Source organism: Ceratosolen solmsi, unplaced genomic scaffold, assembly GCF_000503995.2.
Source record: "Ceratosolen solmsi marchali unplaced genomic scaffold, CerSol_1.0 scaffold56, whole genome shotgun sequence".
NCBI classification, from domain to species: domain Eukaryota; kingdom Metazoa; phylum Arthropoda; class Insecta; order Hymenoptera; family Agaonidae; genus Ceratosolen; species Ceratosolen solmsi.
The window spans coordinates 895,599-910,407 of record NW_011948425.1 but is presented as its reverse complement, the minus strand read 5'-3'; the positions used below and the strand labels follow the sequence as shown (position 1 = coordinate 910,407).

At 32.8% G+C, this 14,809-nt stretch overlaps 2 protein-coding genes across 2 annotated transcripts; one reads left to right on the top strand and one right to left on the bottom strand.

Annotated features, from left to right (window-relative positions):
• Positions 1-6,583: 6,583 nt before the first annotated feature.
• Acsl (Acyl-CoA synthetase long-chain) lies at positions 6,584-10,290 on the top strand. Its single transcript, XM_011500280.1, has 7 exons — positions 6,584-7,068; positions 7,351-7,719; positions 7,833-8,228; positions 8,357-8,669; positions 8,938-9,201; positions 9,373-9,648; positions 9,965-10,290. The coding sequence occupies exons 1-7, from the start codon at positions 6,718-6,720 to the stop codon at positions 10,117-10,119; spliced, it is 2,124 nt and encodes a 707-aa protein (XP_011498582.1). The 5' UTR covers positions 6,584-6,717; the 3' UTR covers positions 10,120-10,290.
• Positions 10,291-12,070: 1,780 nt separating this feature from the next.
• ND-B14.5B (NADH dehydrogenase (ubiquinone) B14.5 B subunit) lies at positions 12,071-14,051 on the bottom strand. Its single transcript, XM_011500279.1, has 3 exons — positions 13,846-14,051; positions 12,285-12,428; positions 12,071-12,207 (listed from the first exon to the last, which is right to left on the bottom strand). The coding sequence occupies exons 1-3, from the start codon at positions 14,009-14,011 to the stop codon at positions 12,158-12,160; spliced, it is 360 nt and encodes a 119-aa protein (XP_011498581.1). The 5' UTR covers positions 14,012-14,051; the 3' UTR covers positions 12,071-12,157.
• Positions 14,052-14,809: the final 758 nt, after the last annotated feature.

Here is a 14,809-nt window from a genome sequence, read left to right as displayed (position 1 = left end):
CAGATATATATATATATATATATATATATATATATATAGCACATTAAAAAAGTTCTCTAGAATAATAATTATAATAATTATTTTATTAAAATGTACGACATATTATTATGTAACAGTAGTATTTAGTTTAAAATATTTATTAAGTATATGCTAATTGTCTATTGATTTTTATTACTGAACCAGATGCCTTGCTTGGTTCGGCTGAAAATTTAAGATAATTTGCATTTATATATTATTTGTAAAAATGTTAAATATTCATTTAACAATAATTTTAATATCTTTTTTTTTTTTTAATGGCATATAGCGTGTATATAAAATGTAATTTCATAGATAAATAATTGTATAAATATAAATACAACTACTTCATTTTATTAAATTCAATTTACATTAATTATTCATCGACTTTTTCTGGGCTTTGAACATTTTTTCTTTAATATATTATGCCAGAAGACATGTAGAAATCACATAAGGTCAATTTAAATACTTTCAACGTCTCTCTTCTCTTCGTAAGAATTTCAAAGTTCATTACAACCTTTTTGTCCTTATTACACAATTGTTTTTAATATCGTGACCACTACTAATACTACTGTTACTCGTTACTACTACAAGCATCGCGCTACTACAATTATCATCGTCATCACCATCATCATCATCATCATCATCGCTATTATTATTATTATTATTATTATTATTGTTGTTGTTGTTGTTGTTCTTGTTGTTGTTCTTGTTATTATTATTATTATTATAAATGTTATTGTTGTTGTTGTTATTATTATTATTATTATCGTTATTATTATTATTGTTATTATTATTATCATTATCGTTATCATTGTTATTATTCATACGGTTAATAATTATCAATGTTGACTGTAAAAAGGGACGATTTACTTGTTTAAGCGAAAGCATTTATTCGAATTTCATGGGTAATATTGAATTACGAATAAAAATACAAATCTAATTCTAAGATTTTCCGCTCCCTGAAGCAAACAGTTTTTTCTATATTGGGATCGTTCAGTTTCCCATCCCCTCGCCACCGCCTACCAAGTCGTCGAACGTGAACAATCGTTGGATTTTCTAGAACACCACTCCACCTTAGCCCACCTCGTATTCATTCACCCCTTCTATCCATTGTTACGAGAGAAAAAGAATAAGAAAAAGAAAAGGAAAGAAAAGCCGTTGCCTATTTCATAAAATAAAAGTCAACAAAAATGATTTTTCTTACAGTTATTTTGAAGAAAAAGTGTAAGCTTTTGGAATAAAAGAATAATCTATCAACCAGCATCATGATTGTCGATCATAAACAGTGAGTTAGCGACAGTATTTTCAAATATAAAGTATACGATTTTGCACGCATGTAGTTAACACATTTCGAGCATAAAAATTGCATGTAGAACTCCTTATTGTTGCAGCTTTCTTGTCTAATACACGTAACAATATCCCCCCCCCCTCCTCCTCCTCCTCCTCCTCCTCTTTTTTTTTACATGTCACACCTTTGTATTTTATATTTTTAATTCTTCTCCTCTTATTAATGTTAGCCTCATCCTTTCTATTTTAACGTACGTTTATTTAATAATTAATTGCATTCGATGCTTAATAATATCAATTTATCGCTGTAGAATTTTATTGAAACTATCAATTTTTTTTATCAAGCGCAATGCTACGAATCTCAATGATCATTAATATTCTCTAAACCCAGGTTCTCTTAACACTCTAACGATAATTATCCGTTAAAAAGTTTTACAATGTGGAGGTAGCCGATTAAATGTACACCGCGATATTAAAGTAAGATTATAAATCTTGAAAATCGACGGGTTTTAACGTAATGCCTCAATTACACGGACAGTTGAAAAGTGCGAATGGCTATATATCTTTACCATATTTATTTCACACGAGCATCGAGTAGCTGATTTAATTGCCCATACGATAAGCTTATGGAGTTGAGGCTCTTAAAGCGATTTAATTAAGCGATCGCCCATATAAAAGTTACATGCGCCATTAGAGCGCCATATCAATGTGATGCCGCAATCACGTGTAAGAAAATAATATTATGCCAGCTAGTTATGCGCGGAGTCATAAAAGCACTCACTGTCACATCCTGAACACGTGTATGGCCATGGAAAACATAGGTCGATGGTACGCATTTTTTTAATGAGATCACCTTCTATTTTTACATCCAATAGTTCATTCGAAATCTTAAATGGATGCCAACAAATGTGTGTGTGTTGCCCTTCTATGATATGATAAAGCTGTTTATCAATTATCTTTAAGCGTGGCTGATGCTCTTATGACGGATGACTATATAATTAATTGAAAACATTTACCTTGTTTAAAATTGATTAATTATACGTACACTATTCTCGCGGCAACTTTTTCGGAGAATAACTTAGTTGGAGAAACTTTAATAAATTCAATTACGTATTAATGTTAATACGAAGTGATTTCATCTATTTGTCCGTCCGCTTGAAATTGACGAAACTTTTATTAATTTAAGAGGAGGTAATTTTCATTGGCGATTACAAATTAAAGGCGCTCGATATATTTTATTTATCGATAATGCACCTATACATTCTGTCAAGATGATTATATTTTTGAAATTAACATGATCGATCGCCGTTTGACATTAAGCTAATTTTCAATAACAATTTTCTTTCCGACAAGATGATTAAGAAACAATTATTTAAACGTGAAATATTAATTGAGACGCTCATTTAGATGTTGGCCCAATACACTTATCAAACAAATACATTACTATACTTATCAGATAGAGTTCTTCAAATTTTCTCGCGATTAATTTAAAATTAAATGTATATTAGCGTTAAGTCAATTGTTCAGGATGTAATCAATTCATCATTATAAATGCGATTGTTAATAAATTCTACAGATTTTAAGATTAAAAAAAAACAAACAAACAAACAAACAAACAAACAAAAGCCTTACATTTTGCATTTTGCATTACCAGTGATAATAGCGTTTGCAATTAATATGATCTTTCATCGTCGATTAGCTTGCGAGCGGACGATAAAGCTTTTGCTGAAATAATGTAATTCGTAAAATTCGCATTGAGAACATAACGAATAATAAAATTAGAATGCTGAGAAAGTTAGCTTCTTAATCCATCAATCATCGCTAAGCTTTTACGTTTATACAACGATGAGCCTCTTAATATCGTGTTTTACGAGGCGAAAGTACGAACGAATTTTCAACCAAACTTCATCCGTTTACAGCGAAGACCTATAAAGTGTAAAACATCATTTTTAAGTGAAGCACAAGTAGAAAGAGCTTAGTATTCCATGTCACCAATTCACCAATTCACCAATTCACCAATTATTACATGTATTTATTATCCTACGAATGCATGATGTTTCGTTCATGATCCACGGTATAAAAATACAGTTAAAAATTGTTCATAAATATAAATGTTCAATTCATCGTTATTTAATCTAGTATACATTTGAAATAATACGATTATAATAATAATCAGGAAATTTCAGCTACCCGTTAAAAAGCATTTATTTATTGACTTAATTATCGACGATCCATTTTTCTTGCATTATATATGCAACGACCTGACAATGAAAAACAAATGCTTTTGTACGTTGATAATGACCGAATCTATCATTATGATATTCAATAATATCTAAGAAATTCTAATAAAAATTAATGATAGTTTGCACATTATCGTTTGGCCAAGCGTATACATTTTAACAACGCATAATTTCATAAGTCATGCGCTTGCAATAGAGTTTATTATGGTATATGTAGTGTTTGTGCTCAGGTGCTCTCATAATTTAAAGACAAAAATGAAGTGTTAGTATTTTACTTATTTCCTGTTACGAGCTTAACTGTTTTTATATATCGCTGGCCACGTGCCATTCAAAACGTAACAATAACGTATAACTATAACGAGTGATTTTGCAAATATTAATGAATTCATTCGCTATATTATCCGAAACAGCCAAATACAAATTCATAAAATATAAATGCTACTACAATTATTCCTTTTGCCGCTGGACGAACAATTTTAACGAAAACTCGGTATTTACATTTGTATCACATTTGTAATAATACAATGTTTATAATTATATTGTCATTGATTAAATTATTGCATACCATAAGCCAATGATTGTTTAGTAGAATTTTAAGAGATATTCTAATAGGCTGCGGGTATCGTTAATATAATAATAATAAATCTAATAACTATGAGTATTATTTAATTATTGATATGCGTTAGAGATTTTTAAATTTGAAATCGCCAATGATACATTGATAATTAAATGTAAATTATGAATTATTTCAATTATTAAAATTAAGATTATCTAAATATTAACAATTAATACATATGAAAAACATAGTAGTAAATGAAAATAAAAGATAATAAAGTAGCACACATTGCGCATCTCTATTTATCCAGTTTGAATTTTAAATCACAGGAGAAAGTGTAAGGTTAACATTAATTGTTAATTTAGTAAAGTTTAGTATCTTATTGCTACTATCTCGCGCAATTTTATATATAATATGCATAAATGAGTTTATAAACGATTAACTATTATCGGGCAATTGTTTTCTTTCACAAATTAAATCATACTTTTCTTTTCATCTGATACATTATTATTAAAGAAGAAAAACAAAGATGATGAAAATTATGAATCAAACAATATATTATTGAAAAGTATAACCGAGTAAAAAAAAAAAAAAAAAGAAAAAAAAAAAAGAACAGGATAACAACGATATGAAACATATTTATATTATTAAAATAAATATTTTACAAATGATACGGGATGCGCGCATGCTGTATTTAATAATATATATATATATATATATATATATATATTAACGACAATTGCAGCTTATTCTTCCTTAATGCATAATTAAGATTAAATAATTGTTTCATTATTATTTTCATAATTATTATATTCCATTGCCAACTTAATATTTTAAGACACACGCATAATAATGTTAATGCACACACGATTAATATGCAGTTGAACATAATTTTTAATCGTTTAACTAATTGTTGCTTGCTGAGCAATAGAGCACACATATATGTAAAATAATAGCTGAATAACAGTTTAAGAAATACTTTGGATTCACGCCTTTAGATAAATGTCTCAACATTACTTCGCGACCATACGGATTAACGATACAGATCTCTATCATAAATACATTATATTTGTACGCAATAGATCTAAAATATGTGCAAGTCATATGAAAAAATTCGATCGAATTTACTAATAAAATAGTCAAACGATAGAGCTATCCAAGTGGTTAGATAACACATAAACGGCCTTTGTAATTTACATTATACAAATATTACGTTAAATTCTGTCTCAGGTTGATATCTTAATCGTTATGTAATGACGATAAGTTAGGGTCGATCGCCGAGAAAGATTAATATTTTACATTCTTGAGTAAAGTTAAAAAGTCAGAGGGGTCGAGCCTCGTAAAGATTTCCAAGTAACAAATTTTTGATATCAGTGCCTAAAAACACGTACACGCGCGCATACGCGTGATGTCATGCGCTACGTGCATGACGCGAAATCTAAGAAATTGATTCGAGGCATTACATCTTGGCCAATTAAAGAAGGAAAAAAAAAAGGAAAAAAAAGCTTATCCATTATCATTGCCACTGATAATGTTTATCTGCTATTGAAGCACGTGAATAATGAACTTTAGAACTATTAAGATTAATTGGCCACGTAGGGAAATGACTTTAGAGAAATCGAAAGTTACACTGCACGAATCACTGTTTTGTTTTCTTTTTTTCTTCTTTTTTTTTCTCTTTCTTTTTTTATTTTGATGATATTGATTGGCATGTATTAGCGAACGAATTTTTTGCATTCTTCGGATGAAATATCCTTACTGTCATTTTCAATTTCAAAATTCATCTAACCGAAGATAACAGACATTTGATTGACTTTAAAAAATAATTTAACGACTATTAAATTAAAAATTCTTTTCGTTTTATCTCTTTTCTCTTTTTACTTAGAAAAATCAATAATAATAATTTGTCGGGAAATGTTTTTCGTCGTCGAAGAACTTTATACTCGATATTTTAAGAGATTCGTGCGACATGATATAGCCTGTTTATCAAAAGACTGAATGCAACTTTATTCTTATCCTCGAGAGCCGATAAAATCGATCAATTTCCCACTTTTTTTTTCTTCTTGTCATTCATTTTAATCGACTATCAATGTGTTAAACAAATCAATTTATAATTAATTAATTGTTTTTCTTTTATTTAATATAACGTCGGCATTCGTAATATTGTGCCAATCACTGCCGTACTAATCTGAAATATTTTTCTCGCTCCTCCTCTTCTGTGTATTCTTGTACTGTCCAATCATTAAGCATTACACGGTTCGTCAACTTTTCAATTTTCTTCTCGTTAATACTAATATTCTGACACATAATTTTTAAGGGTGTTATTGCATTTAACAGTGTGATTGTCGTAGATTTGTCGCGCAAACAATTTTCGGCACATTTCAATAATCCAAGTCCATTGATACGAGCATGTTGCACGAGAAATTATAATAAATAATATCCTGAAATGCGTAGCTTCGATTATATAGAATAAACGAAAAAAAAAAAAAAAAAAAAAAAAAAAAAAAAAAAAATCAACGTCCTATTCTTCGCCTCTGGTAGGCGCGAAGTAAGGAACGAGGGCACACTGTAACGTCGTCCTTGGAATTAACGATAAATTAACGAATTTACAGGGAGATGGATAATTTCTGGATCACCGGTGCCGTACGGGCCATCAAGGCACTGTCGTACGTCTACGACCTATTTACTTTCCCGGTCTACCTGATTCTCCAGAGGCCTTGGGAGAAGCGAAAGGCCTCGCGTCGAATCAAGGCGAAGCCAGTGGCCAAAGACGAGCACTCGATTGTCTATAGAAACGTCGACCCTATCGGCCCCATGCACACCCTCATGGTGAGACAACAAATCGACACGCTCGAGGCGATGCTCAAGTGGGTGGCCGGCGTGCATGGGAGTAAAAGGTGCCTCGGCACTAGACAAATACTTGCCGAGGAGGACGAGCTCCAGCCGAACGGCCGAATCTTTAAGAAGGTAGATAGGGCACCAAGGAGACGATAGTAACGAACGCTTTAAATCCCCCCCCCTCTCTCTCTCTCTCTCTCTCCCCAATCCCTCTATCTTCATCCCAATCCACTTCTCGAAGGAGCCTCATCTATCGTGGGCCCGGGTAGAGCGCGCAAGTTTATGATAAGATAGGTCTTGTGCCCTTAATCGGTAACGATTATTCCCAATTGCGGCCAATTGCGCCCAACTCGCTCCCACAATGCTTTTGCCAAATTAACAATTAATAATCTTCTTTCGCCCTTCTCCTAGTATAAAATGGGCGAATACGAGTGGAAGAGCTTCGTGGAGGTCGAAAGCCTGGCGGCGTCCTTCAGCCGCGGCCTGAACGAATTGGGCCTGACGGCGCGCAAAAACATCGTCGTCTTCGCCGAGACGAGAGAGGAGTGGATGATCGCGGCACACGCCTGCTTCAAGCAGAATCTCACGATCGTTACGATCTACTCGACTCTCGGCGACGACGCCATTGCCCACGGGATCAACGAGACGAAAGTCGACACGGTCATTACGAGCCACGAGCTGCTGCCGAAATTCAAGAGACTCCTACAAAAAGTACCTGAAGTTAAGAATATTATTTATATGGAGGATCAGCTGAAGAAGGCGGACACCAAGGGCTACAAAGTACGTACTTCACTACATCATTACAAGGCAATGTCGCGAGCTCGTACGAGAGCTCAGCGAGACGAGGTTGCTCGAGTGCCTTTATGAACCGTAAATTATTATGCACGTTTAAGGAAGGTGTCCGGCTACTCCCCTTCCAACACATTATCAAAGTTGGGAGCGCATCGAGTGCTGCGTCGGTATCGCCAAGTAGCGAAGATACCGCTATCATAATGTACACATCAGGTTCGACCGGCGTACCCAAGGGCGTTCTCCTCTCCCATAAAAATGTCATTGCCACGTTGAAGGCGTACTGCAACGCCGTTGTTATAAAGAGCGACGACGTTTTCATGGGATACCTGCCTCTGGCTCATGTTTTCGAGCTCTTGTCCGAGAGCGTTTGTCTACTGAACGGCGTGCCGATTGGCTACAGCTCGCCCTTGACGATGATCGATTCGAGCAGCAAGATCCAGAAGGGCTGCAAGGGTGACGCCAGTGTTTTGCATCCAACGTGCTTGACGTCGGTGCCGGTATGTTGCGCACTCACACACGCCACGCTCTCTCTTTCTCTCTCTCTCTCTCTCTCTCTCTCTCTCTCTCTCTCTCTCTCTGTCTCGTTGTCTTCGCGGATTCCACGCTTACGTTTGCCTATTCGCAGCTTATTTTGGACCGGATATCGAAAGGCATCAACGAGAAGGTCAAAAGGTCGGGACAATTTCGCCAGGCGATCTTCAATTTCGCTTACGAGTATAAATTAAAGTGGACAAAGCGAGGCTACGATACGCCGATATTTGACAGGCTGATTTTCGGAGCGGCGAAGCAAGTTTTGGGCGGCCGCGTGAGATTGATTCTTTCGGGCGGCGCTCCCCTCAGCCCAGAAACGCACATGCAAGTGAAACTCTGCCTATGCGTGACCGTGACCCAAGGTTATGGCTTAACCGAAACATGTTCCTGCGCAACCGTGATGGACCGTAAGACATCGTCTTCTCTATTTACCAGCGCTCGCCAATTTGTAAACTCGTTGCACTATAATAATCATAACAATGACAAGTAGTTCTCGAGGATTTATTTTTTTCTCTCTCTTTCTTTTCTTGTTATAACAAACGAGGAACGTCGCTGCCTCTTCTACTAATAATAATTCGTTGTTGTTGTCTTTATTCTTTTTTTTTTTTTTCTTCTTTGTTCTCGTCTCTTTCCTCCCCTCTGCGACTCATTCCGTCACTCCTCACACGATTATAGCCTATGATAGGAGTACGGGACGAGTGGGTGCTCCTACAACCGTCTGCGATATATCGTTAGAAAATTGGGAAGAAGCCGGTTATAAAGTAACGGATATTCCTAATCCTAGAGGCGAGATAGTTATCGGCGGAGACAACATATCAGCCGGATATTACAACCTTTTCGATAAGACCAAAGAAGACTTCTTCTTTAAAGATGGAAAACAGTGGTTCAGAACGGGAGATATTGGTGAGGTTCATCCCGATGGAGCTATTAAGATTACCGGTGAGTTAATGTGCGTGGCTCGTTGCATGTCAAAATGAAAAAATAAGGAAACGAAGGAAAAGGAAGAAAAAAAACTTTGGTTATTTTTCAATTTTTGCTTTCGACGATCCCGATTTTCTAGCCCATCAAACGCACGACGGCTTATATCTTTATCTTCTCTCCTCTTTACAGATAGGAAGAAAGATTTGGTGAAGCTTCAGTTTGGCGAATACGTTTCGCTGGGTAAAGTGGAATCCGAATTGAAAACGTGTCCTTTGGTTGACAATATTTGCGTCTATGGAGATGCCAATAAAAATTATACGGTAGCTTTACTTGTACCAAATCGCCATTATCTCGAGGAAACTGCTTCTAATTATGGGATAACATTTACGTCATTCGAAGAATTGTGTAACAGCCCGACATTGGAGAAGGCTGTGTTGGAAGCACTAGTCGATCATTCGAAAAAGTGTATGTTTAAGCTTAAGACTCTCATTCGTACGTCAAACGATCGCGTTATCCAAAAATTCTTAATTACCGATTAATTAACCAATGCACTTATTAACTAATCGTTAATGCATATCGGCCCAACACTCTAAATAATGATTGTAAATTAAACGTTGACGTTAATATAGTAATAATAATCGTAAAGTCGTGACGTGACTGTGAAATCGATTGAAGACAAGACACGTAACGTATTTGGGCCAATAACACGGTCAGCGCATTCACGAGCTAGGAAGCGGAAATCGTCGAGCGACGCAATTAATATTTCTATTAAAATTTTCAGGTAACCTGCAGAAGTTTGAGATACCAGGGGCTGTGAAATTAGTTCCAGAAGCGTGGTCACCCGATATGGGACTCGTCACCGCAGCATTTAAGCTCAAGAGAAAAGCAGTACAGGAGCGTTATAAGCACGAAATAAGCCGTATGTATGCGTCGTGATGATAATGGCTTAAGGTTACGAATAAAACTAGAGGCGAACTGAGTGGGCATTCAGTTAAAATTTGCATCGAAAGAGCTGATTTTGTGAAAAATGACATCTTAAAAATGCGTATTAAAAATTGTATTACAAGTGTTTACGCACAAACGGAGAGAAGTCTTTTTTGTCTATCTTTTTTTGTTTTTTTTTTTTTTTTTTTTGTTTTTATATATGCAATCGAGTTATTCCGACCTGTACAATTACGACTACGAGACGAGAGATGTGAAAAGAAATAGAATTAATATGCAGCTTCCTCAAATCCAAGGCCGATCTTTCTAAAAAGTATTGTGCTCTGATAAGATAAACGTAAATTTTTCATATTAAGAAACGAACAGGGAGGGGGGGGGGGGGGGGGGGGGGGGGGGGAGAGAAATGCCTATATATATATATATATATATCTTGTATTATGTTGAAGTAACGAGGCAGTTATTTTGAATGGAGCTTTAGATATAATAACGCATGGATATAGTGCATCGAAGAGCAGATTACAGATTACTTAATTTGTATTATAAATAGATGTATGTATTAGGGCCAGCTATTGCATATTATATGTATTATAAGCCATTGTAATTTGATAAATTTTATGAATTTTTGAACTAAAAAGCGCTCATAATTTTTAACTTAATTTATATGTTCAGATTTTTAAATGTCTGAAACTGATGGTAATCATGCGAAATAATATATGACATGATGTCGGTTTAATGAACAAAAGAATTATCTTGTTGATGGAGGAAGTCTGTCTGTAACGTATAACCGAATATGAACAAATATTTTCATTGTTAAACTATGATGTATAGGATAAAATGACTCGGTCATTTTAGTTTTTAGTTTTTTAAATTTTAAATAATCTACGGTGTAGTAATTAATTAAAAGAAAGATCACGCACATATACATGTATATTGTTATATTAAGAAAATCTCTTGCGAAGTATGACTGTGTAGCTGTAAATTATATAATGCTTTAATTTTAGAGAAACGTTGAATTTTTTAATTATAACTAAATATTTTGAATATGATGTTATAGATTTATAAAAAGGGCCTATAATTGTGAATTGCAACCATTGTTTATGTGAAATGCCTGAAATAAACTTTGTGAAAAAAAAGTTTTGTAGTTGTTGGGTGGGGTGGGGGGTGGGGGGGGGTGGGTGGGGGTTTTCCTATTTTTCCTTTTTTCTTCTCTTAGTTTCTTTCAAAACTATTTATTTTTAATACAAATCGTTAAAATATTTAATAAAAAAAATTGTTCTAATACGAGCGTTGAATTTGATCTATTTTAATGCGAAAATGAAAAATTATTGCGTATTATTGCGGATTGTCGATGATGGAACGTCTTATTTTATTATTGAAACTTCACTATAATATTAAATCGAATTAAATTGCAAATACTTGCAGTTTCTTTATTGAAACACGGCTCATTTGCCTTCTTTTTCATCTTTATTTTGTAACTGCAATATGGACAGTTTTATTATTTGCAATACAGGTTGTTAGATGATACAGAACGGATAATATCGTTCTTGGCGATCATGTTACTTTCAGCTCGCGAGTATGATTTTTGTGAAGGTAGAAGAACGGTTTTGAAAAACTATTGATAAATAAATGGTGGGAGAAACCCTTTCGGCACTTTATTGTGATCTCAACGATTTTCGAGAGTATTTAGATATAATCCGTTCAACTTTATAGTATTTTTTATTTTATCCGACTAGCTAACGCGAGCTACGAAAATTAATTGATATTTACATACGACTCGACATTAAATTGAAAGCGATATAAATGAGCCAATTTACAATTTTAAGGTGTAATATAAACAAATTGAATTTGTTAATACATTAATGATGTAGTTTATAAATATTAACTAATAATACATAATATATATCTCGTAATTAATATTTCAAGAAATACTATAATGTTCAAATGGAATTATAAATATGGTATTCATTATAATATAGGCATTTTTATATTTATGAACTTTTAAAAATAGTCTATTTAAATCACTATGAAAGTTTTATCGGCAAGGAATCCATTCGTCAAACACTTCACCGAATGTTTTTCGTTCTGAAAAATATGAATATCGAAGGATATTTTTAATAATACAGCAACTTAATAATAATTAAAATATCATATTCTCTTACCGGGGCGTTGGAAATCTTCTGGATGAAGCTTGATGTACTGACGCAAAATTGAATCTCTTTTTGATTCAGAGTGTGTTTTGTATCTTTTTGTTATATTTGCCGCAGCTATTCCAATTATTAATGCTACTCCGTATCTATGTATACCTAGAAAAGTAATATCGGCATGTATATAAACGGTGCAATACTTGTAGTTGTTATTAACAAATCTAGCTATAAATAAGATTATTATAAAATATTATGATGCTGGCATGATGTAGGCGTACTTAATTTAAATGGGCATAATGTACGTTAATTGAAAAGATTGGTCGACATTGCTCTGAAATTATTGCTGAAGCGCGTGCTTTCTAATATATATATATATATATATATATATATATATATATATATATATATATATATATATAATATATCTTTATATAATATTGGCTTTACCTTTTAACATTATATATTCAATACGATAAAGAAGGAAAACCTTTTTCTATGGAAATATGGATAGGGGAAAATTACTTTGAACATTAAAATATTCCTTGTGCATAAAATTCACTTATCGAATAAACTTTAATAATTGTCAAGATATCAAGTAATTTTTTTCATAGAAAAATTGGATGGATTAAAAGCTAATGTAAATTCTATCAAGTTTATTCGATTTTTTGTTCTGTATTCTATATAATTTAATTATTACAATACATAAGACAATACAATACACAATATTACAATACATAAGAGAATGGAGTAGCTTTGAAAAAGTAAAGTCTCTCTGTGTGTGTGTGTGCGTGTGTGTCTGTCTGTACATTGCAAAAATATATGCATATATATAACTTCTTTTGAAAAATACCATTTTAATTCTTTATTTAGATCTTTATTTTTTTATATAAAAATTTGATAAAGAATAAACGAAAACCTTCAATCATACATAGTTTGATTATCAATGATTTGGATCTGAAATTCTTGATCTGAATTTTTAATAAATTAAAAAATTTTACTAATGTAAAATTGCAAATGCTTATCAACTAAGTAATTCGCGGTACAATATAAAAAGCCAATACGTATATACGTGTATGTGTATATAAACAATCAATATAAGAAAAAATATCGTTTACTATATTAAATGAAGCGTATAACAATTAAAAGATATTACTTTATAAACTGTTGATTAAAAGTTTAAGTAATTTATTTTTTCGATTAGTAGTATATCGAGAGCAAGGATCATTAAAATGACACTCACTGATGAGTGTAATAAAAACAAAAGCTACGAGGAAGAATTATCGACAGGACAGTTAATCGAATAGCGAATAGCTTTGAAATAGCGTGCAACTGAAAAACTTTCGATGGTCTTAGCGAGTATATTTGAGCATAAAAAATTGCTTATTATCAATAGAATACATTCAATGGTTCATTGCATAACATGTTCTTCTTTTTTTTTCTTTTTTTCTTTTACGAAACTACACGAAATAAATATTTCAAACGTATGATAAAACAGAGAGCGAGTGGTGAATATTAAGGGCTTATAAACTATTGGTCTTAAGTTCTTTCAATCAAAGGATAATAATGCATTACTTACTTGCAAAATAAGGTCTGTTTTGAAGCCAATTCATATATACTGTACCACCAAGACATGCTGGGATCAAAGTTATGTAATGGTAATATTTGGAGATCAGATTTTCTTTATACGTCTCGTCGGGTGTTAGTAGATCGATAGCCCATTTAATGGATTCATCAGTTTCCATTTTTCTTTCAAAACTAAATTGAGATTTGTAATTATTGTTACTTGCTGTTAAATGTTTGATAAACACAAAATTGACAGTGCATAGAGAAACGCGAGTGGTGGAGAACTTTGTGCTACGATAAACGCTGTTGGCGTGATTGCCCGCAGATGGCGCTGCGTCAATTTCACTCTATTTTATAAATTTGTTGAATTGAATGAAAGTTAAGTCGGGTTTAAATAATAAGGATTTAAGGTAATGTAAGGTAATAAGGAAATAATATCAGCAGTAGAAAATATTTACAATAGATGCATTCAAAATTTTATTCTTGATAATTTGTTGTTTTTTAAGATTTTTTTTCAATGATTTATGAGCAACGGCATTGAGCATAGAATTTTATATCTTCGCAGCTACAATATTATTCGTTCAATATTATTGTTTTAATTGTTGAACTACATAATATAAGAGTGGTCGTTATATATAGTGACGTATCCACTCTACAATTCAGTTAAATTTTATAATACAATTATTTCATTATAATATTTATTAATAAAAAAAAACATTGTGAAAGCAAGCATTATCGTTCGAAATGACAATATATACGTTTATTCACTATAAATCACCGCTTTACACTGCACTAAATTTCACTCTATCATTGAGTAATTAACAATATACCTTAAACATATAATACGTAGCTGTGTCATTCGTTAAAAATACGTACTACATATAATAGATATTTTTGTTCTTTTTTATAAAGTTAAGAAAATATATAGATGTAAATTTAATAAATAAATCAATTTTGTTTTTAATTTCGATTTCTAT

Excerpts from the sequence above, each read along its gene's own strand:
- Acsl (XM_011500280.1), top strand. The coding sequence starts at position 6,718 with ATGGATAATTTCTGGATCACCGGTGCCGTACGGGCCATCAAGGCACTG. Across the intron at positions 7,069-7,350 it reads ACGGCCGAATCTTTAAGAAG|TATAAAATGGGCGAATACGA; the intron begins GTAGATAGGGCA and ends CCCTTCTCCTAG. Across the intron at positions 7,720-7,832 it reads CGGACACCAAGGGCTACAAA|GAAGGTGTCCGGCTACTCCC; the intron begins GTACGTACTTCA and ends TGCACGTTTAAG.
- ND-B14.5B (XM_011500279.1), bottom strand. The coding sequence starts at position 14,011 with ATGGAAACTGATGAATCCATTAAATGGGCTATCGATCTACTAACACCC. Across the intron at positions 12,429-13,845 it reads AAACAGACCTTATTTTGCAA|GTATACATAGATACGGAGTA; the intron begins GTAAGTAATGCA and ends TTACTTTTCTAG. Across the intron at positions 12,208-12,284 it reads AGAAGATTTCCAACGCCCCG|AACGAAAAACATTCGGTGAA; the intron begins GTAAGAGAATAT and ends CATATTTTTCAG.